This window comes from Pungitius pungitius, chromosome 13 (assembly GCF_949316345.1).
Source record: "Pungitius pungitius chromosome 13, fPunPun2.1, whole genome shotgun sequence".
NCBI lineage: Eukaryota > Metazoa > Chordata > Actinopteri > Perciformes > Gasterosteidae > Pungitius > Pungitius pungitius.
The window spans coordinates 15,658,064-15,684,058 of record NC_084912.1 but is presented as its reverse complement, the minus strand read 5'-3'; the positions used below and the strand labels follow the sequence as shown (position 1 = coordinate 15,684,058).

General features: G+C 44.2%; 3 protein-coding genes across 6 annotated transcripts; all 3 read left to right on the top strand.

Annotated features, from left to right (window-relative positions):
- The first annotated feature begins 54 nt into the window (after nucleotides 1-54).
- Nucleotides 55-13,844, top strand: mypn (myopalladin). Of its 3 annotated transcripts, XM_037466456.2 has the most exons (22): nucleotides 55-250; nucleotides 370-435; nucleotides 1,437-2,513; nucleotides 5,353-5,528; nucleotides 5,623-5,674; nucleotides 5,768-6,197; nucleotides 6,278-6,352; nucleotides 6,439-6,580; nucleotides 6,935-6,958; nucleotides 7,331-7,447; nucleotides 7,536-8,292; nucleotides 8,889-9,959; nucleotides 10,045-10,177; nucleotides 10,744-10,821; nucleotides 11,558-11,779; nucleotides 11,870-12,019; nucleotides 12,100-12,179; nucleotides 12,390-12,516; nucleotides 12,609-12,816; nucleotides 12,921-13,086; nucleotides 13,168-13,301; nucleotides 13,393-13,844. In XM_037466456.2, the coding sequence occupies exons 3-22, from the start codon at nucleotides 1,438-1,440 to the stop codon at nucleotides 13,569-13,571; spliced, it is 5,397 nt and encodes a 1,798-aa protein (XP_037322353.2). In that variant the 5' UTR covers nucleotides 55-250; nucleotides 370-435; nucleotide 1,437; the 3' UTR covers nucleotides 13,572-13,844. The 3 variants fall into 3 exon arrangements, with proteins under 3 accessions (XP_037322353.2, XP_037322354.2, XP_062422723.1); XM_037466457.2 differs by lacking the exon at nucleotides 370-435; XM_062566739.1 differs by lacking the exons at nucleotides 370-435; nucleotides 6,935-6,958.
- Nucleotides 13,845-17,544: 3,700 nt separating this feature from the next.
- atoh7 (atonal bHLH transcription factor 7) lies at nucleotides 17,545-17,976 on the top strand. Its single transcript, XM_037466294.1, has one exon. It carries the CDS (start codon nucleotides 17,545-17,547, stop codon nucleotides 17,974-17,976), a length of 432 nt encoding a protein of 143 aa, XP_037322191.1.
- A 2,419-nt stretch (nucleotides 17,977-20,395) lies between these two features.
- pkd2l1 (polycystic kidney disease 2-like 1) lies at nucleotides 20,396-25,666 on the top strand. 2 transcript variants are annotated; one of them, XM_062566552.1, is made up of 15 exons: nucleotides 20,396-20,712; nucleotides 21,277-21,390; nucleotides 22,334-22,461; nucleotides 22,563-22,816; nucleotides 22,919-23,143; nucleotides 23,229-23,457; nucleotides 23,541-23,711; nucleotides 23,783-23,964; nucleotides 24,063-24,183; nucleotides 24,272-24,370; nucleotides 24,458-24,579; nucleotides 24,750-24,867; nucleotides 24,959-25,071; nucleotides 25,175-25,310; nucleotides 25,509-25,666. In XM_062566552.1, exons 1-15 carry the CDS (start codon nucleotides 20,439-20,441, stop codon nucleotides 25,524-25,526), a joined length of 2,304 nt encoding a protein of 767 aa, XP_062422536.1. In that variant the 5' UTR covers nucleotides 20,396-20,438; the 3' UTR covers nucleotides 25,527-25,666. The 2 variants fall into 2 exon arrangements, with proteins under 2 accessions (XP_062422536.1, XP_062422535.1); XM_062566551.1 differs by having other exon boundaries at nucleotides 25,175-25,666.
- The last annotated feature ends 329 nt before the right edge of the window (nucleotides 25,667-25,995 follow it).

Here is a 25,995-nt window from a genome sequence, read left to right as displayed (position 1 = left end):
AAATAACCTGGGACCACTGCACTGACGAATGTTGCTACTTGTGCTGGTGACGGGTTACTCTAGCTGCTCAGCTCCACACACTCCCGTCCACTCCAAGGTGAACTCGTGGTGGAGGCTGAGCAGCTGCCAGTGTCCGACTTTTCCCACAGGTGGCCGCCACCAGAAGACCGGAATCCCCCCCCCTTTGAGCACAGGTGCACTCTGTGGATTTACCAGTCCTTCACAGGGGACAGCCGGGTTCATTCTGAAGGTAAAACACACCACCCCCTAGTCTTAATAGTTCAGTTTGCTGTAGGCTATCTGGCAGCAGCCTCATACGCCGTGTTTGGACTCTACGACATTGAGCCTCCGGCTTATTTCTGTTTGCAGGCTGAATTGAATGATCTTGACCTGCCTGCGTGTGCGCTGCTGTGTTGATCTGCAGAGGCTGTGACGGTGGGTTCTCTCACTCAGCGGTGTCCCATTTATAATCATTCAAAAAAGTTCAAATTGGCTCATTTGATCAGTGATTAAAATCACTATGACAAGGCCACAGAGGATGCAAGTGTACTGCGTTGATTTCCTTCATGTAAACTGACCCCTCGCTATTATTAGATATGACTCGGTGGGCTTGGAGCCTATTTGCAAATGGATAATGTACACAACAGCTGCAGCTCCAGGTCCGTTGGAAGGGCATCGCTGCCTCTCCCAATTAAACTGATTTGAGTGTCAGTGCCATATGTGTACCGCATCACGTTAATATTTTCAATACCTTGTTCATGCCTAGTGTCAAAAAGTTGTGCAAAGACTAAAAGTGTTGGCCTGAAGTGGAAGCTCATCTGTACCCCTGCAGTTCTGGTTTCACTGCATGAACCCGACACCCTGTCAAGGGGAGGCTGAAATAAGCCAAAATAAAAAACTATTTATATAACATGTCTCCCGCTTTGAACTGAATTCAACTATTTCACAAGTGTGATTTTAATCCGAGTTATTTCTTTGGTACAAATGAGTATATGTTTATACTAGCTCTTATAATATATATTAAGTGGATTTCTGACCAGTCTCTGGTCATTAGACATGTCAGCATATTAAAAGACAGCACATTTAATTTCACTGTTACTGGCTTAAAATCACTGCTTATTATATTTCCACTTCCTATTAGTCCGAAAATGACTTTCTCAATCAACAGATAAATAGGGTGTTCAAGAGAACACAGTGAAAAATAACCGTCACAATCTCCCGAATGGACGCTTTGCTGCTTTGCTTCATGCGCTGATAAATTTTAAGTTTCTAGTTTGTTATCTAAGCTAAATGCTTTATATGTACGAAGGTACAATTTAATTAGACAATGAACATTTAATTAACTTATTTTTGTGTTCCATCTCAAAACTGATGGTCGTGTGGGAAAATAAGTATTTTTTTTGTGTGAATTCAATATCTTTTCATAACTTCCAAAGCATGCAGGAGAACAACATGGACCACCCCACGTCGCTGTCTCAGCTCTTAAGAGAGAGCTACCTGGCGGAGGCCAGAGCCCAGCAGCGCCACAGCGAGACGAGCCGCTCGGACGCCTCCTCCTCATGTCCTCAGATCTACGCCTCGCTCAGAGGCAAGGCCGAGGATTCGACGGGCCACAACGATCCACAATTCCACGACCTCTCTGCCTTCCTCAGCCAAGAGGAGCTAGATAAGAGTGTGAACCTTGCCCGCCTGGCCATCGGACATGATCCCCGGGAGGAGAGGGCAGAGGTCAAGGCCTCTGTTGCCCCATTAACCCCCTCCCACGTTTCCCCAGCCTCATCCTCTGAACCGCTAGCTGTAGCAAACCCCTTCCCTGCCCCCTCCACCGTGCCCTCAACCAAGCCACCCGCCGAACTTAAAGAACTGCCGGCAACACACACCACATTCGCATCAGCCAGAAAGACGCACAAAGCATCCACGCAGCAGGAAACAATGAGCAGCAACACGAGGGACACTGGTGAGGGATTCATCGACTTTAACAGGGCGGAGAGGAACACCCCGTACGGTCCCGAGACCCAGTCCAAGAAGGAGTTCCTCAACAAGGCAGCAGACTTTATTGAGGAGCTCTCTTCGCTCTTCAAGGCCAACAGCTCCAAACGGGTACGACCGAGAGCGAGCAAATCCCACAGGAGTAGGAACCAGAACAAGAGCCAGAGCGACGGGCCAGCCCATCCCCTCGGGCCAGACAACAGAGAGCGCCGCGTCATGCCCATGGAGGTGGAGCAGGAGACACACAGACCTCCGGCTCTTAACCACCAACCAGAGGCCCAGGTGGACTCCGGGATGGGCCACATGGACCTTCAGGAGAGGAGGGTTAGCGGGGAGCTGCAGTACGGCCATGTTTCCCAGGAGGAGGGGGCTGAAAACTGTACCGTGGCGGGAGGGCCGTACCCAGCGGAGCCGGCGTGTGAGCCTCCTTTCTTCATCCAGAAACTGAAGAGCAGGGAGGTCCCCGAGGGCAGCAAGGTCCAACTGGACTGCATTGTTAGAGGAGTCCCCGTGCCGGAGGTCCGGTAAGGCCAACAATTGCTGTTATTGTTAGTGTTTTCTCAGTTTGCAGACGATAGCGTGAGATTATCTGTATCCGTGCTTTTTCAAAAGGAGTCTCACTGAAAAGTGTCGGTGGAGATTTCACTGTGTAGTCGAATCCTTTTTAATTACCTGTCTGTGTGGAGACGATGTCACAAAAGGTGCAGGCGCCATCATTTTCATTTTATTCAAGTACTGTACGTGGTTATACATCTGGGGGATTTGTACTTTGCCAAAGTACTTTTTACTGCACTACATTTATTGCTTTAGTTACTAGTTACTTCAGTTATTGACATATTGCATACAAAACTACACCATGTATATCAATAGATTTATCAAAACTAATTAGACATAACTTAGTATAGTTTAATACTCTTGGGGGGGGATTTTTATTTTGATCATTTGTATCAAACGTCAAAAGTTTGGACACTCTCTCAGATTTGAATTTAATAAGAAATGTTTCCAAATGTTTAACTTGTACTGTGCATAAACTCTATTTATGTACTTATTAGTTAGTTATTGTTACTTGATTGGCTTCAATGATGAGTAAACCGTAAAACATAATATAATAACATAATGTCCCACAGGAATAAAATATTAAATATTGGTAATTTTTGTTATCAGAATTAAGATATCCAAAAAAAAAAAATAGCCAAATTATTGGTATCTGAGTGTTTAAACCTCAAATATTTATGCTCTATTATCTACATTGTGTGAAAGATGGAGTCATGTTTGTTTCCTTAACAATGTTGAAAAGATATTAGTGTTTTGAGAAGTGACTTGAGATGAATGCTGCTCCTTTTATTGGGGGAGATCACAGACAAGTGGCGTGTGATGATAGCCAACAGCTGATTTGGAAGTGTGTGTGTGTGTGTGTGTGTGGGTATATTCTAGGGATTCACATTTGGCTCTCTTGAGGAAGAAAAGCTTTGGATTCTAAAGACTAAAGCGGTGCACATTTCAGCAGTGCAACCCAGACTGGATCAACCAAAGTACAGTCGAGCTTTCAAAAAAAGACTTGACTGACTTGTTGGTCGCACTGAACATTGTTGAGCCACCAAAATATATGTGAGCAGTGAGAATGCAGCTCTCTGCCATTTTTAGACTGAACTGGCAGTGCGAGCTGTAGTCGCGTCAGATAATGGAAATGTCTGAGCACATGACAGAAACATAAGAACTTGGGTAAGATGATGGCTTATTATTTGATTGCTTAACCACATCTTTATACGTTTTTGTTGTTGTTGCTGTACTTTTGAAATGTTTCGTCCTGAGCATTGCGTTGAAGTTTGGCTCTTATTTGGCATGTTCTGTTCAGAGCTCTGTTCGTTGACCCTAGTGTGAGGTGTGTGCTTGTTCCTCCTGCCCCCAGCAGGGTGAGTGACTATGACTTAAATGAGTCAAAATAGTTGTCAGGTTCATATTTCCCATCGGTTTGCAGTGGTGTTCTGTGTCTGGTGTGTCAGGGTATAGCTTTGTGTGTATGCTGAGTCTATGTTTAGCATTGTGCGTATGTGATTGGGTCGCCCCGTCACCGCTCCCAGGCTCCAACCGGGAATCTCCTTCATGGTTCTGAAGTCCAGAGGGAAAGTAGTCCGGACAGATGCAGCGAGTCTTTGCCATCCCCTATACTACTCATGCTTTTAATTGAGACCCTTACTCATTAAAAATGGGGGACGCTGTGGTGGTTGGCACCGTCGCCCAGACAAGAAAGTCCTGGGTTCATGGACTCCACCAAGCAGCCTTTCTGTGAGGGGAGCCCTGGAAATGATTTATCTTTGTATGATGGAATTTTGCCAGCAAGTAACACATCATCTCATTCCTGTATGTTTATTGGCGGGATTTTATGAAAGCAGCCAGGCATCATCTGCTCAAAATAGATGAGCTTTGACGTACAGTGTTGTATAAAAATTGCTGGTCGGGACGGATAAAATTCTAAGGTCTACTATTTTGTTATGAGGAAATAGACTGTTGCCAACTGCAGCTCCAACGAGATGCTACTTAGTATGAATAATACCTGGTTTGTAACATTCTTGTCATAAACATTTTATTTTGGATTTATTCATGATTTGACACCATAAGACAATAGTTTACAAACCTTAGTTGTTGATTAGACATTGACCTAATGTAACCTGGTTTGTGTCCAGCCAGAGACCTTTGTTGCATTCATCCCTCTTTCCCATCAATAGGTTTGTCAATGACATGTCTACACTCATCATCATAGCAGTGATAAGGCTGGCTCATCAAAAATAAATTCTCTTTTTCTGCACAAATGATGCCGGATGGCACCAAGCCAGGGGCACTATTGGGAACCAGAAAAGACACCACATAGTACAGACGTCATAGAAATGGTGTCAAAAGATTAATAGTTGATAAAGGAGAAGGGTGTGAATAGAGGGTTTTAACTATTTTGTTTTCCAAAGCTGATCATCTTCATCTGAGGTCATTACCAGTAATTTGTGTTTGACCAGAGCAGAAGACCTATCAGTAGACTTGTATGTCTGTCCTTTCTGTCTCCTATTTGGAAACATTACTTCATCATGGTATGTCCTGTTTAATGATAGTAGTCTTCTTCTCCACTGTCACCCACATGCTCATTCATGATGAGCATGACAAATGACGGACCCCCTCATAAGAGCTGCGTAGGGTACCTTTTAAGGCTCATCGTCGGATGCAATTTACCCTGAAGGAGATGTCGTCCAACACATTTTCACATCCAACATGCTTTTAAAAATCGCAGAAAACCGTCACGGAAGTCATTTTATGAAATCTAGTCAGTGGAAGAGTTGTTGCACTGAGCAGTCTGGTGTATATGCTTAATAACAGGTGGTTTTGCGAGGGCAAGGAGCTGGAGAACAGCCCTGACATTCAGACCGTCACTGATGGAGAGCTGCACTCTCTGATCATCGCGGAGGCCTTTGAGGAAGACACCGGACGCTACTCCTGCTTCGCATCTAATTCCTACGGCACTGACTCGACGTCTGCAGAGATCTACGTCGAAGGTGATTCATTGTGGTGCTTTGTCACACGTTTACGGTTCAGTTAGTCACACTGTTAGTGACGGAGTTATGTGCGCTTGTTTGTTCAAACCAAAAGGTGCCTCCTCTTCGGACTCTGAGGGCGAGCAGCACTTTGAGCATGTAGCCCAGTGAGTTTATACCACATTGTCATTGAAACCAATACCTGATGTGGATCCCTACTAAATGAGACTGTCACTTTACTCCCTACGTGATTTTCAAAGGCCACAGAAGAAACCTTCCCCTCCATCATCAAGCCAAACTCTCTCTGCACAGGAGGAAGACTCTCCTTCCTCCCAACCTGCAGCAGCCACCGAGGAGCCGGAGGAGCAGATCTCCTCTACAAAAACCAACCAAATAATCCCAGAACCTCTCCGAACGGTGTGGACGTCGGCCACTGCCCTTCCAGCCCCGGGACCCTCTAAATTCCCAGCCCACCCTGCTCCGGAGGAGGGAACAGTGTCAGCCGTGCAGGCGGTCCCTACTTTGCCCCCTGGTGAGCCTTCAGCAGCCTGCGCCGCGTCCACATCTGTCACAGCCACACCTCCACCATTGCCGAACTCGTCATCCGCAGCTGCAACTCTGCCTCTGAATGCAGTGGTCTCGTCTGCGCTGCCTTTCCTATCTGCTCCAACACAGACCCCCCAACCAGAGGTAGAAAAACGGAAACAATTCTCACCTTAAATGTTTTGATTTAATGTTAAATGTGTTTGGTGTGTGTTTTTTGTTTTTAGACTCAAACCTCCAACCATAACTCTCCACAAGGGTTGAACGGCCTACCCGTTATGGCCGCCCCTGTATTCACAAAGGCAAAGTCTTTCTCCACACAATTTATGCCACTGCTTTCTTTAATGCGGTTGTTTGACGTAGCACACACACTGTTTTGTCCTACCAGAGCTTGCAGGACCTCCTTGCGGCAGAAGGCCAGCTGGTGGTGCTGGAGTGCCGTGTGAAAGGGGTCCCGTCACCTCGCGTGGACTGGTACAGAGAGGGGAAAATCATAGAGGACTCTCCTGACTTCCGGATCCTGCAGAAAAGTAAGCTTCTCAGAGGCCCGGTTATTGCCGTATTATTGAGTCTGCGGTTCGTATTCTGAGGCCAGATTTGACCTAGCTTGTTTTACAGAGAATAAGAGAATTGGAAAAATGTATCAATTAAGAGTTGAAAACTTAATCACATCTTAAACAACAAGTAACATCACATAATACAGTGTTAAAGAATGGAATTTAGCAGCATAAATATTCTAAATGTATTTCTCGGAGAAAAGATCATCTTGCATCAACTGATGGAATGTGATGATGATGATGATGATGATAGGCTATATGGTTTGAGAAGCGCTATATATTGTAAAATGTAATGTTTATCGAAGTTTCACAATGACTTTTTTGCAGAGCCCAGATCTCCAGCTGAATCAGGTACATATCAAAATGAAGTGTTGCACCACAGCAGCTCCCTGCGTGTACATGATGCTGCATTTCTTACATATTAATCTGCTCAAGTGTTTAGAGTTCTGCATGAAGGCTTTTGCTGCTCCTCTGTACATAAGCCAGGGCTGCTTTTCCCTGCACCATATAAGGTAGCGTCTCATCCTGTGCAAACCAACATAGCAGATCACTTCCACCTGCTTCAGCTGCAGATAGACTCTTAGCCCATATGACAGAAAGGCCTCGCTGCTGGGCATCTTTCTTCAGTCTATGAAGACTCTAGTTGAGAAGGTCATATAATGCAGTGATACCATACCTAAATATGTGAGTATCGCTTCCTTTTGTTTTATTTTTAACTTTAAGAGGGAATATGCACTTTGGTCATTGCCGAGGTCTTCTCTGAAGATTCGGGGATGTTTAACTGCACAGCAACCAACAAGTTTGGAACAGTTTCGAGCACCGCGACTCTAACGGTCAAAGGTAACTCTCTTGTTTCCTTTTCTGCTAATGGGTATTCTAAAGAAACCGCATGGAAAATTCTGATATGTATCTTTCTGATCCTCATTAGGCAATGGAAGCAACAGCAACCACGTGAGGCCTTTCAGCGGGTTAACAGTAAAGCCCCATCAAATGCAAGAACCTTCATCAGCTCCCACCGTGGACCCCCACCCAGAGGTGACTGTGACCAACAGCATCAAGCCCCACTGCAGCACCATTCGCCTGGACCCGCTCGTCTCAAGCACCTTACGTCTGGACCCCCTGAGCACCAGCACCCTCCGCCTTGACCCCCACGGCTCAAGCATGTTGCATCCAGACCCCTTACGCACCAGTCTACAAAGTCTGGAACCCTCCAGCCTGAGCAGCGGCTCCTGCTTCAGCTCTCGCAGCAGTAGCACCCCAAACCTCGGTCCTGCCTGCCTCAACCGGAACCCTCCTGGACCCGGTGCACCACGTCAAGAACCACAGGGGCACGGACAGGTGCTCTCATGCCCAAAACCCCCCACTTGTCAATTTGCGGCCGAGACCTCAGCGGAGCAGGAAGTGTTACAGCCATCGGTGACATCGCCTGACACCAGCCCCAAAGTCAAGGGCACCCCAAACCATCAGAATGGGAGCCTCATTATGGTGGCCCTCCCTGATCCTCCGCCTAACTCCTGCCTAAAGTCGGGCGCCCAGACGAACCACAAAGACTCCCGCTGTGGCTCCAGGGTCGGCCTGCGCGTGCACTTCAAACTGCCTGAGGATGAGGCGGGTGAAAGGGAGGCATCCTGTCAGTTTGATGAGAGAGACAGAGAACCACCACCAGTGCTGGCTAAACCCAAACTGTGAGTAAAAAAACAAAACAAGTATAAGCACGAGTCCGATGTCAGTGTGGGGGGGGGGGGGGGGGGGGTTCCTCCTCCTCTCGCTCAACTAGCAGCTGCAGTCAGTTGCGATTCATAATTGAACGCACGCAGACTTGAAATGTGGACCTTCCAGCTTTCTAAAACAAAGGATGGCATTTTCTATCTGTAAGTGGACCCCTATGCATTTATGTTTATCAAAAATGTGTATTAATACTACAATCTGTCATGCTTTGATGAGCTGTTTGCTGCTGTTAGTTCATCCAAGCCTTAAAACAAAAAGATAAGAATGAGATGTTTTCCTGGATCGTTGTGTTTTTTGAAAGTATTGTAGTGATTTGACGGAAAAACAAAAAGAGCCTCCTATTTGGAATGAAAGCTGAAAGAGCATAGACGGTGTTTTGTTTGTCGGTCCATGTTGGTGGCCCATAAAAGGGCAGAGTGTTCATCACGCTGACCGTGGCTCATTCCTGCTGGGGTTTGCAGCATGGTCTTAATTTATGAGAGCGGAGCACTGAGGCGCTCTCATTTTCACCATGTATAGTGTCTTTTCATTTTACTTTTGCTTCAATCAACAGGGACCCAGCCCAGCTCCAGCTCCTGCACAACCAGGTCCTCATGGAGCAGCAGCAGGACACCAAACCTCCGACTCAAACTCACACCCAGCCTCAGTCCCACAGCCAATTACAGCTCCAGATCCAGCCCGAGGTCTCCAATGAAGGTCCCCTGTGGTCACCCCGAATGCACCACGAACCCCATCGGCCACCCATCCAGCCTTTCCTTGACACTACGTCACCACAGAAGCCCCACTCTGCACCTCTGTTAACCACGGCGTCCCCTGGTCCCATTGTGAGCTCTGCTCCAGTACTCAACGCCACCTTTTCATGCCTTACTTCTGCTTTCAGCTCCACTCCTTCCCTCCCTCAGCTAAAGACCATGTCCATGGGCATCTCTCCTCCACCTGCCCCACAGCTGAAAACAGCTCCCTCTTCCACCATAGCTGTAACCCAGATGAACACCATCCATGCCTCCCACCTGAACCTCTCCCCCGCAGCGCTTGCCAGTACTGCACCTACACCCCAATTTTACCCTCCTCCTGCACCAAAGCTTACTGCAGCCCTTACAGGTCCAACTCCAGCCTCACAGCAGATCACATCTCCCGCTACGCTACTGAGAAGCACCCACGCCTCCCTCATGAACCTCACCGCCACCTCCAACACCTTCAACTACGCCCGGCCAAAAGAGTTCATAGCTGCTCAGGCATTCTCACCAGTCATGAGTCCTTCCCCGACTGAATCCCCGGTTCCTCTCCTCCAAGAGCTGGCTGCTGAGCTCAACTCCTCCGCAGCCAGCTCCCCTACTCTCCCACCATTCTCCCCGCCACCTAGGATCTTTCCGACTAGGGTGCTCAAGTCTCCCACCAGCCCTCCCTCCCTGGTTTCCTCACCCACACCGGTGTCGGCAGCATTCCTGAACAGCCTGTTGGCCCTAAGAGCCCAGTCGCCTCCACAGGCCTCCTCTCCCACATCCAGCAGCTCCACCCCCAGCCCCATTCAGAACCCCGTGGCGTTCCTGAGCTCCGTCCTGCCGTCCCTGACCCCCAGTCAGCCCACCAACTCAATGGGCCTGCCCAAGGGAGCTCCTTTAGGGTAAGCCCTCTGGGGGCCTACAATGGTAATGAGATTGGTGAACTGTCACATGCAATAATACACTTTTTCCTTTGTGTCTTTTCAGGTTAAAAAAGAGCGTCCCAAAGTGGCGCCTCTTGTCGAATGAGAACATTCACGAAAACAAAGAAACTCTTCTCCATGATCTAGAGAATAAGCTTGCATCTAAAGACGACACTCCACATTTCACACATCAACAGGTACTAGTACTAGATTTTTCCTTTTTTGTCTGCTTCGGTGGCAGTGATAATTATAATGCAAACTACTACAAAAACCCAATCTATTGTTATGGAAGATATCTTTACAAATAGAGTGGATTCCAGCCTCCATCACATCCTTGCTTATAGATGTTACTAAATGATCTGTTTGTTGACAGGTATGTGATTGTAATATGTTAACTAATCACCTGTTTTTAAGAATGAAATTCTGTAGTTTCCGTACATTAACAAACGACTGCGCTGTATTCTCACTTTTCTCCAGATTTGTACTTATGATTTTTTTTTTTTAGATTTATATTTTAAAAGACAGGCATTTTAAATTCAGGGACATAAAATCTCTTAAAATGGCTCAGAGGCAACAAAGAACTCTTTTCCATTCAACAGAGCATTAGCCATCCTTCCTTCCCCAGTCATTCATTGTTGTGTACCCATGTAGCGTTACGACATACACACGCGATTAACAATTAGCTTGTGTGTTATTCCATCCGTAGGCCTAAATGTTTGTATGTAGAATATGTGTGTCTTCATCCATCCCTATCCTCTCACAGAAGCTGAGTAATGAGTGGAAAACAGAGAGCAGACCCCTTGGACCAAACATTCCTGCTAATGTCAATAACTATGATAAGGTACCTTCCCAAGCATTGGTTTGCTCGAGCCTGTATGTTTATTTAAAGTCTAAATACCACGATTAATATCTCTAATCAAGCATCCTAGCTTCTGTACCAATATATAACCTGCATTCAGTGTTACCTACATAGACAGTTCACCTAATTTAAAATATAAAATATTTTTTTTCCTCTTGCCTTTAATGCTATTCATCATTATAGACTGTTTCACTGTGAGCTGCCTAGGTCTTGAGATATGTAAGGTAGAGACAGCTGCTTTCTCTCTATTATAATGCCAAGGCGCCAAAAACAAATTTGAAAAGAATGAACAAAAGAACACCGAAAGAAAGAAAACACAGAAAGCACTGCTCAGTCTTTGGATTATCACTGAGATACAGGGATATAATTCCAGTCAAAGTCACTCGAACAATCTTGTTTTTGTTTTTTAACTCTGCTGTTCCTAAGAGTTCATCTTCCTCTGCTCTGTTTCACCTTCAGCTCTACTGTTACCAAACAGGAATGGTACCGCTTGATAGATGTAATTTCCCTGCATGATAATCTTCATCAATTGATTTAAAGTGATCTGAGATCTGAGTTAAATACTTTTCTAAGGTGCTACGTGTTAATAGATCAAAGTTATCTTGTGTTTCTGATTGTTGCCTACTTCTCCCAGACCGTTTTGTTGTGGTGTGTTAAGCTTCCATGTCCAAACATCCACTCTTTCAATCACTTTTATGTGGCGGATTTGCTTTTCCAGGAGTACAAAGTGTCCAATTTCGAGCAGAGACTAATGAGCGAGATTGAATTCCGATTGGAGCGGACGCCGGTGGAGGAGTCGGACGATGAGGTGCAGCACGACGACGTCCCTACAGGAAGATGCATTGCACCCATATTTGACAAGAAACTGAAGAACTTCAGAACAATGGAAGGCGTGCCAGTTACATTGTCCTGTAAAGTTGTGGGAATCCCTTTTCCAAAGGTGAGAGGTCAACAACAGTTGCGGCACAAATGGCCGCAGGCTCTTCTCACCATTCCCTCATATTTATCCTCCACATATGCGTCCCATCAGGTTTACTGGTTTAAAGATGGCAAGCAGATCTTGAGGAAGAAAACCCATTACAAGAAGATAAGAGAGCGGGATGGGACCTGTGCTCTACATATAGAGTCTACGACCAACGAGGACGACGGAAACTACACCATCATGGCAGCTAATCCACAGGTGGTGCCTCACACCTCTCATTCATACTGTACTGCTGCAAACTGAAAAAAATCTGATATTTGATATTTAATGACCATCAGGGAAGAATTAGCTGCTCGGGTCATTTGATGGTCCAAACGGGACCGCCCCGAAACCGACTGACACCCATTCACTCTCAGAGGTGAGCAGGACTAAGTGTGCAGTGTAATCTGCAGAGGTAAGAAAAAGCCCTCTGCAGCATGAGGAACCAGACAGTTATTGACTTTCCTCCATGACAATGGTGATATCTTGTGACCATGTGTATCTAAACTAACGCGCTAACATGCACCACGGTAGAGATCCACTTGGGTCTTGTCCACGACAACATGCTGTGTTTCTGATTTTTTTTCAGGGTGCGAGCCCGCATACAGGAAGTCGAAGGTGAGAGAACCCAGGAGCAATTTTTTCGGCCTCACTTTCTCCAGGCACCGGGGGACATGCTGGCACATGAAGGAAGACTATGTAGACTAGACTGTAAGGTAGGCAGCAGGTGCTTGCGGGCCCTAAAAATAGATATTTATTTCTATGAAATTTCTGCATCACCTAACTTTCCCTGTTTTTTGTCCTACAGGTGAGCGGCCTCCCCAACCCAGAGCTCATGTGGTTGGTCAACGGGGGGCCGATCTATCCCGACCTTTACCACAAGATGTTGGTGCGGGAGAATGGCATCCATTCTCTGGTCATTGACCCCTTGACGCAGAATGACGCTGGCACATACACGTGCATCGCCAGCAACAAAGCAGGGCAGAGCTCCTTTAGTCTCGAGCTCAAAGTTGTGGGTAAGGACCGAATGAAAATGAATCAATTGCGCATTCAGTGAAATAAGGTGGTCCCCCATTGTCCTGTTTGGAAGTTCACGTAATCTAAGTCATGTCCACTTCAGAGAAGGAGATGAAGCACCCTCCCCAGTTTGTGGAGAAGCTGCAGAACGTGGGTATTCCCAGTGGGACTCCAGTCAGGCTGGAGTGCCGGGTAGTGGGCATGCCCCCTCCAGTCATCTTCTGGAAGAAAGACAATGACACGATCGCCAAAACCAAGGACAGATTCAGGTCAGTAGTGTATTTCAGCTTGATAGTTAGAGAAAGCTCTATTGGAACTGGAATGCATTCTCAATGATGTGTTTATTTCAGCATGACCCAGGATGCAACCGGGTACGTGTGCCTCCTCATCCAGCCAACAACCAAAGACGACGCCGGCTGGTACACAGTGTCAGCGAAAAACGAGGCGGGAATTGTATCCTGCACCTGCAGGCTTGATATCTATGGTGAATATTCTGTACAGCTCTGTGGCTACCAGCCTTATTAAGACATGTGCCTCATTTTGGTAGTAATACTAGCAATCTGCTGCGCCTTTAGCACAGTGGCATCAGAGCATCCCAGCACCCATGAAAAAGGCTCCGCTTACGGGCAGCCGCTACGCGGCTCTGACGGGACAGGGGCTCGACATCAAGTCGTCTTTCGCCACGTCGGAGAACAGCCCCATCCTGTTCTCCAGCTCCCCCGTGGAGGCCATAATGGAGAGTGAGGAGCTGTGAGTCAGCAGCATGTCGACACGCCCTGGAGGGCTCATGCAAGCAGATCGCTATGGGATTTGTGTGATGCTTTTGAAGTGATGCACTCGGAGAAGAATGGCAATGAATTATTGTAATGCAGCTATCGGCGCCGATAGTGGGTCTGTCACCATTCCTTTTCACTCAAGTCATATGAATTGGTTTCACATACAGAGGAGAAGATCTGCGAGGTCTTCGCTCATGAGCCTTCAGTAGGGTTGAAAAGTGTTTTTTCAGACAGGTTTGAATGACGTTTGTTTTGGGGGGAGGGGGGGGGGGGGGGGGGGGGTGTTGCTGAATGTTAATGTTATAACAGCCGTTCCTAAGTGTTAGTCCTGTTCTCAAATTGCAAGATTGTTTTCATGCAATTAATATATACCTGAATTGGTAGTCATATTTAAATCATTTCTCACTCCACAATCACTGTTTCATGTTTTAGCACCATGTTTTTATGTTATGTGCACGCAGGCCAATGGTTGATGGTGATGCAATATGGTACAAACACTGTAATAATAATAGGCTGTTAGGTGGTTCGTGGTTACTAGTTGAAACACAAAAGATTTCTCCAAATATGTTTTGCCTTCTAGTTATTTGTTTCATCTCTGTATTGACAACAATTTATCCGGATTGTATCCACAGTTTAAGATGAATTAACAGAGAAATGAGTCAGATGAAACTAACAGCTCCCTGTTTTGCGGATGGACTGTTGGTTTTGTTTTTGAATTTATACCAACAAGTCAAATACAGAGTCTAATAATTGAACTTTGATCCAAGTTGGTTTACAAATATATTGAAAAAAAGTACATACTAAACTGATGTTGCACTTTGTAAAATAGTTTTGTCCCCCTCAGAATAAAGTTATATTTATTCAAATGAGTGATATGTTTACTTGGCTGGAACAGGACTGGGAGCTGGTGCACACAGTCTTCACTTTTCTTTTTTTCAAAATGTATTACTTAGAGTACCACCTCATCATATGTTGGGGCCAAAGGCATCCTCCATGGTAATTCACACCCTTTGGTTGATGGATAGTTTGCTTTGATTTATGTTACAATATCAATCTTTGCTCCAATCCTAGCTGTGTTAACTATAACTGGTGCCAAATGGGAGACATAGCAAAGCTTTGAAGCCCATTAGGCATTGCTAATCGGTCCAATTATTGGGGAAGAGTGTTCAAATAGGCATATAATTACATTCACCTTATGTGACCTAATTATACTCGAAACCTCATTTGACCAGCTGCCAGCCCTACTTATTAACTGACTGCTGTGTTGATGTGTTCCTAAGAAGTAAATATCTATAATATGAGTTGGGGTTTGGTTTTGAAAAAACATTGTTTTATTTATTTAATTAGTCATATCTCACATTTATTGAATCTTGGAATTGTGTTTCAAATTCTGTTTTAGATATTAGATATGGATATTATTATGCTCACTGGATTACTGCAATGTCAACACAATAATTACTAAAAGTAATCTTTTGGATAGCAATAAAGGTTCCTACATTTGAAACCAAACGTAGTCACACACTTGTAATGTGTTTCTCTCTCTCTCTTTATTAAAATGGCCCATATGCTTAATAAGACTGCTCTTTTAAACTAATCCTGGGCTAATGATGAGATTTATTAAGTCAAACCACACACATGCAGAGGTAATCCTTTCCTACTTTCTCCTGTACTGAAACATACGCTTTGTGCCGTAATCTCCATTTCTCCATAAGGAGAGCTGGATTTACTGTGGTCCATGCTTCTTCAGAGCAGACGTGTCACTCCGCAGTTGTGACATATGGCTTTTGACAGAGAGCATGTCACAGCCCTCAGACAAGCCAATCGTGTGAGTGGGTGTAAAAAAAAAAGGGTGGAAGACACGGAAGGGCCGGGCCACGTCTGAGACGAGGCCCTCAGGAAGGACAAGCAGCAGCTGGCAAACTACATCAATCTGTAATCAATGAACCAACTGGGAGATGGGATTATATGCCTAATTGCACAGCTAACCAGTCCATCCCAAAATGACCAGACAGCATCAGCTTGTGTCCATGACCCAATACGAGGGAAGGGCATTATTCTAGGTCTCTGACAGGGATTAATCATTCATAACCTGCCTCTACCGTGTAGAGTCACCACCCAAGCTTTGAGTTACTCAGCACAGCAACAGGATTACACAAAGGGCAGCACCAGAAAATAAAGCAGAATTTGTTATGTAAAAGTACCAATGGTGGGATTTAAACATATTCCACCAGCATTCAAATTTTAATTATTACAAAATTAGTAGTGTTGATACGACAATGTGGGAATTAATTGTGTAGTTGTTCAAGATGAAACTGATTGTTAGGTATTATGAAGCAGCTACTCGCACATTATTTTATATGTAAAGAAATTTCCACCAATCTGCACCTATGCACCTTTTCTCAGGACACAATTAAATCTGATTAAAAACTCAGAGATGGTTATGAGACTTCAAAGTGGAGTAAAAGCTGAGTGTGATTAAAGTGGTTTTTGTGTGTCCTAGTCAACAGTGTGTTTGTGTGAGTGTGTGGAACGGAGGGAGATATTCAGATACAGCCTCCTGAATTACACAGTTTGATGTTGGCAGATGGGAAGGACAGACAGACAAATTATTCTGTCCATCCAATTTTTCTCGGACCACCACACAGATCAATTATTTATTTCACTTGTGGTCCCGAGTACAAAAGGAACATTAATGCATCCCACATACTGTGATTCATTAGGACCACAGCACCAACACACTTTCTAAATGAAGTTCTTTCTTAAAGTAAAAATAGAAAACCTTCGGACTATTTTACTATGTTCCAAATCTCAGATGGTACAATAATCTGTGCACCATCTTGGCCCATATTGTTTGGGTGCCATAATCCCCCGGTGTGCTGTTAAAATCCCTCAGGTTATGGGCCACACTTCCATTTGTGCTGCCTCAGGCTAATCTCAGATTATGGTTATTATCACAAGCAGACCAGACTTCCGTGAGAAGTGAAAGCGGATCTCTTGGTGGCTTTTTGATACCTGATGGACTTTTGGCTGAGATGCTTCCAATGATATTGTATCTAGTTTTATAAATAAAGACAATTGGCAGCTAAATGTAACAATGAATTAGGAAGAAAGTTATTAACATCCCCATAAAATGATCTTACTAACTTGAAATTGAATCATTTACATCTAGAAAACAATTAATTGTACAATGCCTTGAGATGGTCGTTTGCATATACGTAAAATTGTAAAATTATATAATTATATATTGTATTGTAAGTATAGTAAATAGTAATTTGGACACTTGTATTGCCATTTTAGAAACATTTGTGTAGTTTAATATATGTTTTGCCATCATACAGTATCAATATTCCAATAAAAAAGGTCAAAATGTTGTTCAATTTGTCCCTTAAATGCTATTCACTAAGTTTCTATTGATTTGGGAAATATCTACAATCTCTCAAAAGTTTGTCTGCACTCAGCTGTGGTAAGTTGTGCTTCCAGATGGTAGACTGACACATGGCATGGAGTGAAGCCACAGCCAGATAGCCCAGCCCAAGATAATTGGAATTTCATTAAGGTTTTGTGTGTGTGTGTGCGTGTGCTGAGTGTGTGTGTATATACAGTGTGTGTGTGTGTCTTGAGAGTGGGTGTTTATGAGTCTGCATGGGTGTGTTTCTCTACATGCAATATTGAGGATGGGTGGGGGGGGTGGGCTCCAGGGACTCCACCTGCTGCCACCTGTTCATCTGCTCCATCTTATAAAAGCTGCTCCCTCACTGTCTCCGGGATCACAGACACCTTGGACTCTTCAGACTGTCCACTCTCTGGAGTTACCCATATCTGACGTGAAGGACATACATCTCGGACGTCAGCCAGGCGCCATCATCGAGGTGACCTCTGAGGAACCCGAAGCTCCGAGCTGATTTTTCTGACCAGAGGACGCACCGCGCTTCGATTCTTCAACCAAACATCATGAAGTCCCGGCGACCCAGCTGCACCGACTCCGGGTCCGAGTCCTCGGAAGCAGACTCCCAGAGCCCAGAGAAGTACGAGACCGTCACGAGGCGACGCTCGGCGGCCAATGCCCGAGAGAGGAAGAGGATGCAGGGTCTGAACACAGCCTTCGATTGCTTACGTAAAGTGGTCCCCCAGTGGGGCCAGGACAAAAAACTGTCCAAGTATGAAACCCTGCAAATGGCCCTCAGCTACATCATGGCCCTCAACCGGATCCTGACAGAAGCCAGGAGAAACAACGCTCCTCACAGGCAGTGGCTGGACCTGCAGTTTGACTGCGTGCAGCCCGAAAACTACCCCTGCCTCATGAGGTACGACTCTCCCCCCGAACAGGACTTCATCCACTCGTCCTTCTCGTATCAGTTCGATGGCCACCAGGTCCACACATAAGCTGCTACCAAGTGGTAGACAATCAGTCATGTTGTTGGATGTGAGTGACAATGTGAACATTTCTCCTCCAATCCAGGAGAAAGTAAATACATTTGTATTGCATTATTTTCTTCATTATTTTTCAGTTTTTGCAAGGAAATGTTGAGCATTTTTATTTGTTCACAGTATAGCAACGACAGAAAATGTAGCGACTTTATAATGACCGCACGATTGACCTGGAGATACAGGCGAGTGTATGTTATTTGGTGTATATTTAAAACACTTTTTTGATATGGCCTTAAAATGTGCAATGTTAAATGGATTCTGAGAAAATCTCTGTTGTAGTTACATCATTAAAATGTTACTATTTTTGTCAAAGTACATTTGTAGAGATGATTATTTTTCACACGCAGACCTCTGCAGACCTTTTGGTTGAATTATAGTTTTTGATAATAAATCAACTATTTTGTAAGAAAAACCTTTTATCTTGTTCTTGTTCTATTTTCTATGTGATTTTTAAAATGGTAGTAAATGTAATGTGCGTAACACTGTAAATACATTATACGCCAGGTAAGCAGTTTTTATCTGCACAAAGCTGATTTCTTGTTTAAATAATTTGACTTTTAAATCCTTTAAAGGCTATTAGAATTCCAAAATATAATCCTGACATATTAAAAATGCTTATAGTACATCTCCTAATTAATACATTTTCATTACAATAAAAATGTTGAAAGCTTTGTAGTTGTAACTCTGAGGATCTTGCTTTGATACTGACTAGTAAAATAAGGGTTGTCAAGGAGACCAACTCATTAAAAGCACATCCTTTGTTTTGTGTGTACAGTGCTCAGGAGGAGAAATGACAGCTCATGTCTGCTGCATGAATGAATCCTCCTTTTGTCCTGAGCTCCTGCACTCTGAGATAAGACTTGCTTTACGTCAGAGGCTGAACACAAATATAAACATTTAAAATGGACTCATGTTGGGGGAGGGGACAGGCCCAATCCTCTGTAAAAAAAAAAAAAAACGTGTTCTTAGAGATTCAAAGAATGATTTGAATTCTGCTGCGGCAAAATCTCATAGAAGTAGAAACACGCCGGGACGCCACGTGATCCTCAAGCCACACGGCTACAGATTTAAATGGCAATCATCGGCCATTGAGAAGTGATTGTTACACATTTGAAAAAGTTTGAATGGTGGCACAAGCCACAGAAAATGAAGGAAGCCTGTGTGCCAGATCCTACCACAGCTACAGAGGGGGAGCAGAAATGAAACTCCATTGTGTGGTAATGGCTGTGTGTAATCGCTCTGTTCACAGCCGCTGAAGCATGAACGCACATAGCGGGACCAAAACTCTATCTGCATTAAGACATTTACAGCATGGCTCGAATGCATTGTCCTTCTGGGAGCCTGACGTACGAGCCTGACCATGATTCGGTTATTATACTTGCAATTGCGCAATCATCTCACATTCAAGTCTGTTTGGTTTAAAGACTGTAGCTGCACAACATAAACACACACAGACACGCACATATGGCTACATATCGTAGCATTCATTAGTTTATCATCTCAACTAATAGTTGATATCGGCCAAGATGACTTCATGTAAATATATACGTGCGGTGAGGGTTTTAGGGGCTTGTTGGGTTGGCCGAGGAGACTTAGTCCAATAGACGAGGTGCTAAATGCCTGATGCAGATGGTCACAATGATTCATATGCCACAACCAATGTTTGCATACTTAATAACTGTTTTCTGGCAGTTGGTGTGTTAATAATGAATAGATGGCCGAGTCAAAAGTGCGTAATAGTAATTAGGAGGAGACCATCCGTGACACTGCAATTACGCTCCTCATTCATTTGGTGCAGCAGTTGGCGACAGAAATTTAATCTACGCTCAATTCATTGATTTCCTCAGTAGGAGCTTGTTATTGGATGAGATGTTAATCAATTGTGACAACAATAAACTCAGCATGGAAGTAATTGAGAGGGCAAAACTGATTGAATTGTCTTTTAGCTGCTTATTCAGTCTTGCAGTCAATGGATAGACGTTAATGAAGAAATTTCCAGCGAAATAATAAGTGGCGGTATCATACCGCTATGGGGAGAGGTTTCTGAAATTTGGCAAAGTATAATTATTATTATTATTTTTAGCTCTTCACCGCAAAATTGAAGCAAGATTGTTATTATTGTTTTCTGGTTATTATATATATATATATATATATATATATCCGAACCGAATCAAGGTGATGTAACCACGCAACACAGGCCACGAGTATGTCATTGTTGTGTTATCGCAACACCCTCCATTTTATGACTTTGATGTCCTTTAATGTCCTACGAAAGGTCCCAGAGAGGAGAAGCTCCTCCCTCAATCCAGCTTATGTCATCCACTCTTTATAAACATCTCTGTACCAGGTGCTTAAAAACCTCCTGCCCCGCTCTGCCGCGCTTTCCTCCCCGATCATCACACCCGCTGTCTGACAGCATGAAGCGCCTGGACAACCGGGCCGAGAGCCACCTGGCCCCGCAGGTGGAGTTCGACACCATGGGCAACGCAGCTTGGGTGAACCAAGGCTACTGCGAGTCCCCTCCGACTTTGCCCCGAGGGATCAGCACCATCTACAACTCCCAGCCCCACTTCCAGGGCTCCACGGACAGCATGTACAAGCTGGACACGGCCGGTGCATTCCTGGAGGAGCCACCATCAGCTGACCGCAGCCTGATGAAGAAACAACGGGGCTGCTGCTCTTTCATCAAAGGTAGGGCGGGGAACCCATTCAGCAGGTTACAACGCTACGGTCTGGGTGCGGTAGAGCAGCTGTCTAGATATTGTGAGGGTCCCGGTTCAACTCCTGCTCCCTTCAATTGTCTTTCAGCAAGACACCCGTAAGCGCTCCTGATGAGCAGGTGTGCATCTTGCATGGCAACCTGTAAGATGCCAACATTCATACTGCGATGGCCTCCGCCAACATAAATGTTGTAATTGGTTATAAAGCTCTGTAAGTGGTCAGTGGACTAGAAGAAATAGCTGTTTAAATGCAATTAGCGTTAAACATCTCTACGGCTAGTCCAAAGAATATGGATGATAACTAGCCAAGAATCTTTCTTTGGTTCTAATTCTGTTTGGGCCCATAAAAATCAACTGCTATTAGTTTTTATCCTCTATACACATAAAACTTCTGTGTACAACACCGATTTAGGTCTTTAACGTGACATCTGCTACTTTATTTCAACCCAGAATCAAAGTCGATACACGGTCTGGTTGGTCTTTAAAAACACTCCACTCAAAATGTAGCACTGTGATGACTGTAATTTGTCTGTAGGCTTCTGGGGAACAACTCTGACTGAAAACACTTCAAACAACAGAGAATTGTTTGTCCGAACCACTCTGCGTGAGTTGGTGGTCTATCTGGTGTTCCTGGTGGATATATGCCTCTGTAAGTATTTCACTGTCCTATACGGGTTATCCAATATAAATATCTATTTCTGGCACTCAGAAATGATCAGTACCCTGCCCCAACGGTTTGGCCACTCATTGCTAGATTCTCATTCTCATGCAGAGTAGCACGGGAAAAAGGCCTGTACTTAATAAAATGATCTACCTAGTTTTGAGATATTTAAACGAAAGTTAGGAAACCTGATTTAAACCTTTTTTTTCACCCACGCTCCCTGATTTGTAATACATGTAATGACACTTGACGTGAATTGGCGTGTAAACATGGACATTACTTCCAAATGCGTTTATCTTTTACCCATTATTAGTCCATAATGTGACAGAGGTTAAAGAAGATTTAAAATGTGTCTTGAACGATAAATGCATCACAGAATGTTTTCATTGTATTGATCTCCATATATTTATTTAGGTGCGCCTGTATTATTTGACCATATTAGCAATGACGATCACCTCTTGAAGGGTCTTGGTGAATAGGGCTTTTTAGACTGTTTATTCACCATCAAAAGCTTCCCTCTACTTTAACCCTAACCACAAAGGCCTTCCCTATCCCTCTGCCAGTGGGCCATTATCGAGCATTAGGAGTGAAAGGGACTTGAGTACTGCTCTCTTGCTTTTTAGCGATAAGAGCATTTAGCCTGGTCTATTGTTGCTTTGTCTGGGTCACATTTACATTGTTTGAAGAGGCTATTTGTGTCAGGCCAGTGTGCTCGCTCTTCAAACACACGATGGCCTCTGATCCTGATCCACCCGACTGCATTGACACGCACAAAGATGGACAAAGAAGTCTTCAATGAGGCCTTGCGTGTCTGCTTTTGAGTTGTCTTATCTCGGGCCGTTGAATAGAGCAACATTTTTATCTGAGCCTGAGCAAAGACAGATAGGAACCAACGATTGGCAATTAACAATGTGACAATGTTGTCTTTCAGTGACATACGGTATGACTAGCTCCAGCACCTATTACTACACTAAAGCCATGACGGACCTGTTTGTGAACACGGGCGGTGAAAGTGGGGTTAACTTTCAGTCCATTGGCTCCATGGCCGACTTCTGGACTGTGAGTTTCCCTCCATTTTAATTTCCTCCATGTTTGCAACAATGAAAATTCACTAGAGGAAGGAGAACACTAAAGTGCATCCTCTCTTGTTACATAAACAGTATACTCAGGGCCCATTGCTGGACGGCCTCTACTGGACTAAATGGTACAATAACAAGTCCCTGAACAGAGGAGAACAGTCCTTTATCTACTATGAGAACATGCTGTTGGGAGTGCCCAGAATGAGGCAGATCAAGATCGTGAACAACTCCTGCAAGGTTCCCAAGGACTTTGAAGATGACATCACAGGCTGCTTCGATGTTTACAACGAGAAGAAGGAGGATGACCATAGCTTCGGTGTGATCAACGGCACCGCGTAAGCTGCTCACTGGTTCCCTTGTGCTGTTGCTTTGGGTTTTTAGTAAGATTGGAGAACATTGGAGAAGTTGTACAGCCAAGTTTCCTTGTTCCTCTGCAGCTGGACTTACCACACAGAGAAAGAAGTCAAAGGTTCCTCTCACTGGGGCCTGCTGACCACGTACAGCGGAGCGGGATACTACCAAGACCTGAGTCGCACCAAAGAGGAGAGCGCCATCATACTGGGGGAACTGGTGGACAACCTGTGGCTCGACCGAGGAACCAGAGCAGCCTTCATTGACTTCTCTGCGTACAACGCAAACATCAACATGTTCTGTGTCATCAGGTGAAGAGCACTACAGACAACAGCAACGTTACCCATTGATTGATACTAGTGCATTGGTCAACTTAAGTTTTATCCACTCTTTCAGGTTGGTGGTTGAATTCCCGGCAACTGGTGGAGCGATCTCTTCCTACCAGATAAGAACCGTCAAACTGATTCGCTACATCAACCACTGGGATTACTTTGTCCTCGGCTGCGAGGTGGTTTTCTGTATTTTCATCCTCTACTACGTTGTGGAGGAGATCCTTGAGCTACGAATACACAGGTGCTCTTATTTCAATAGCATCTGGAACATACTGGATATTGTTGTCATAATGGTAAGAAAATGTAATTGTTATTTGATTCAAACGATTCCTTTTCTCTGATGTCATCAAAGACATATAACTCTTCTCCTTCCCAGCTTGCCATCGTTGCTATTGTCTTCAATATTTTTCGAACCATCAAAGTGGATAACTTACTTGGCAAACTCCTGGAACAACCTGGTATCTATGCTGATTTTGAGTTTCTGGCCTTCTGGCAAACGCAGTACAACAACATGAATGCAGTCAACTTGTTCTTTGCCTGGATCAAGGTAAAGAAACATCTTTCACTCAAACACATGGTGGGGCTTAAGCATCATCCCTTAGACTGTGTTTTCTTTAGGTTTTCAAGTACATCAGTTTTAACAAGACCATGACTCAGCTATCCTCCACACTGGGTCGATGTGCCAAGGATATCCTGGGCTTCGCCATTATGTTCTTCATAGTGTTCTTCGCCTACGCTCAGCTTGGATATTTGCTCTTCGGGACGGAAGTTGAATCTTTCAGCACCTTTGTCAAGTGCATGTAAGAAGTGACCAAAAAAGCATCTTGCTCTTCAAATACTTGAATAGGATCATAGACCATAAATGAATACGTTCTTTTGTGTTTTCTTTGGCCTGCAGCTTCACACAGTTCAGGATTATTCTCGGAGACTTTGATTATGATGCCATTGACAGGGCTAACAGAGTACTTGGGCCAATCTACTTTGTTACCTATGTGTTCTTTGTTTTCTTTGTTTTACTGGTAAGCATCAGGCACCAACATAAGACATTTGATTTTGAATGGATAAAGATGGCCGTTCTCATTCAGCCTTTATCCATCTGTCCATCAGAACATGTTTCTGGCCATCATAAATGACACATACTCTGAAGTTAAGGAGGAGCTTTCTAGCCAAAAAGATGAGCTACAGATCACTGACATCATCAAACAGGTAATCGGTTTCATGCAAAATTACATATATTTATGGATAAAGTTTTTCAAGAGTTACAAACCAAATGTTTTTTTTTCTCTAATTCAGAGCTACATGAAGACTTTTACGAAGTTGAAACTTAAAAAGGAGAAAATATCAGATGTTCAAAAGGCACTACAATCTGGATCTGGAGAAATCGAATTCAAGGACTTCAGAGAAACTCTGAAAGAGTAAGAAAGATCGTATCAGAAAGAAGCTTGTTTTCTCTTTGTTGGCTTATCAAACAAGGCTGTTAATACGCTGTATAGATTTTTAAGCTTCTTGAGGAAAATTTGTGTTATTGTGCTAAATGCTTTAGTATCAAACGTAAGTAACCCTTAGCGCTCCGATTATGTTGTAGGATGGGACATTCTGAGCAGGAAATCTCTGCAGCCTTTTCTCGGTTTGACCATGATGGGAACCAGATTCTAGACAAAGGCGAACAAGAGAGGATGAAAATTGAGCTGGAGGAAAAGAGGGTACGTGTGATCATCTTCACACTCTGGCTTGTTTCTTGTTATGCTCGATGGAATAAAAGACTAGGACATTAAGTTCCCCTTTCTTTGTAAGGATGCTCTTTGCACTGAGCTCAACCATCTTGGAAGGCATTATGGGAAAGATTTAACGTCCAATCAGCAGAAGCAATCCAGTCATGCGTTTGTGGATCAGGAACAGTTTCTAAGGTGGGGAGATTTTTCACATTTGACTTACAATTTGTCTTAAATACACACATTTAAAAAATGCATTTCATTACAATGGACTAAAAAGTTTCTCTCAACATGGCAGACTGGCCAGACAGGTTTTCCAGCTCGACAGCTCGGTGACAGGCATCCGATCCAGCATCGAGTTCATTATGGAGAAACTGGGGTTACAAGAGAAAGGAAAGGAAACAGCAAAGAAATTCACTGTGACCGACAACGATGTGAGTCTGGAAATACCCAACGACCATAAACCCTGATGCATCAAAAACTTTAGCAGTTCACATTGAAAGGTTTAATGAAGCTATGTAACAAATGTGTTCTGATAATGCCAAAGAGGTTGTAACTCAATATCCCACAATGGTTTTATTCTTAATTCCCATGAATAAAAAAAAAGGCATAATTTATGACTCCTTATCAAGAGGGACAATACTGCCTGAGATGGGAGCATCCTGGTTTGTGTGGACAGAGGGACAAAGGCGGAGACGTTGTCCAGGAGAGCAGCAGATTCCACAGGCGCCGCACACGATTCCCGAATGTGATGAACCTCTGAGACACAGAAGCACGGGTTAAAGGGCCGGGTTCTTCAGATCGACCATAACTTTAGTATGGCAGTATGACACGGCAATACTTTGCCATGTCATACTGTCACTAACTCATCACTCAATTACAGCCACTCATTTCAAGGATATGTAAATACTGTAATAAGAACATGTTAGACATTTTCTTCCTAGGCGAGCGCACTCAAGCTAATGTAAGAATCAGGTTCAGGTTTAAGCTCAGATATGTAACATTTGTTGTAGACATGTGTAAATCTACATATTGGTGTTGTGTAATGTACATATATGTCAAGAGAAGGTTAGAAATAATAGTTACGCAATATAATCCAATTTCATGTTTGCCACCAAA

Coding starts and splice junctions, on each gene's coding strand:
- mypn (XM_037466457.2), top strand. CDS start 1,438: ATGCAGGAGAACAACATGGACCACCCCACGTCGCTGTCTCAGCTCTTA. Junction 5,675..5,767: donor CACTTTGAGCATGTAGCCCA/GTGAGTTTATAC, acceptor TGATTTTCAAAG/GCCACAGAAGAAACCTTCCC. Junction 6,959..7,330: donor CAGATCTCCAGCTGAATCAG/GTACATATCAAA, acceptor TTTAACTTTAAG/AGGGAATATGCACTTTGGTC.
- atoh7 (XM_037466294.1), top strand. CDS start 17,545: ATGAAGTCCCGGCGACCCAGCTGCACCGACTCCGGGTCCGAGTCCTCG.
- pkd2l1 (XM_062566551.1), top strand. CDS start 20,439: ATGAAGCGCCTGGACAACCGGGCCGAGAGCCACCTGGCCCCGCAGGTG. Junction 24,371..24,457: donor TCACTGACATCATCAAACAG/GTAATCGGTTTC, acceptor TCTCTAATTCAG/AGCTACATGAAGACTTTTAC. Junction 24,868..24,958: donor TTGAGCTGGAGGAAAAGAGG/GTACGTGTGATC, acceptor TTTCTTTGTAAG/GATGCTCTTTGCACTGAGCT.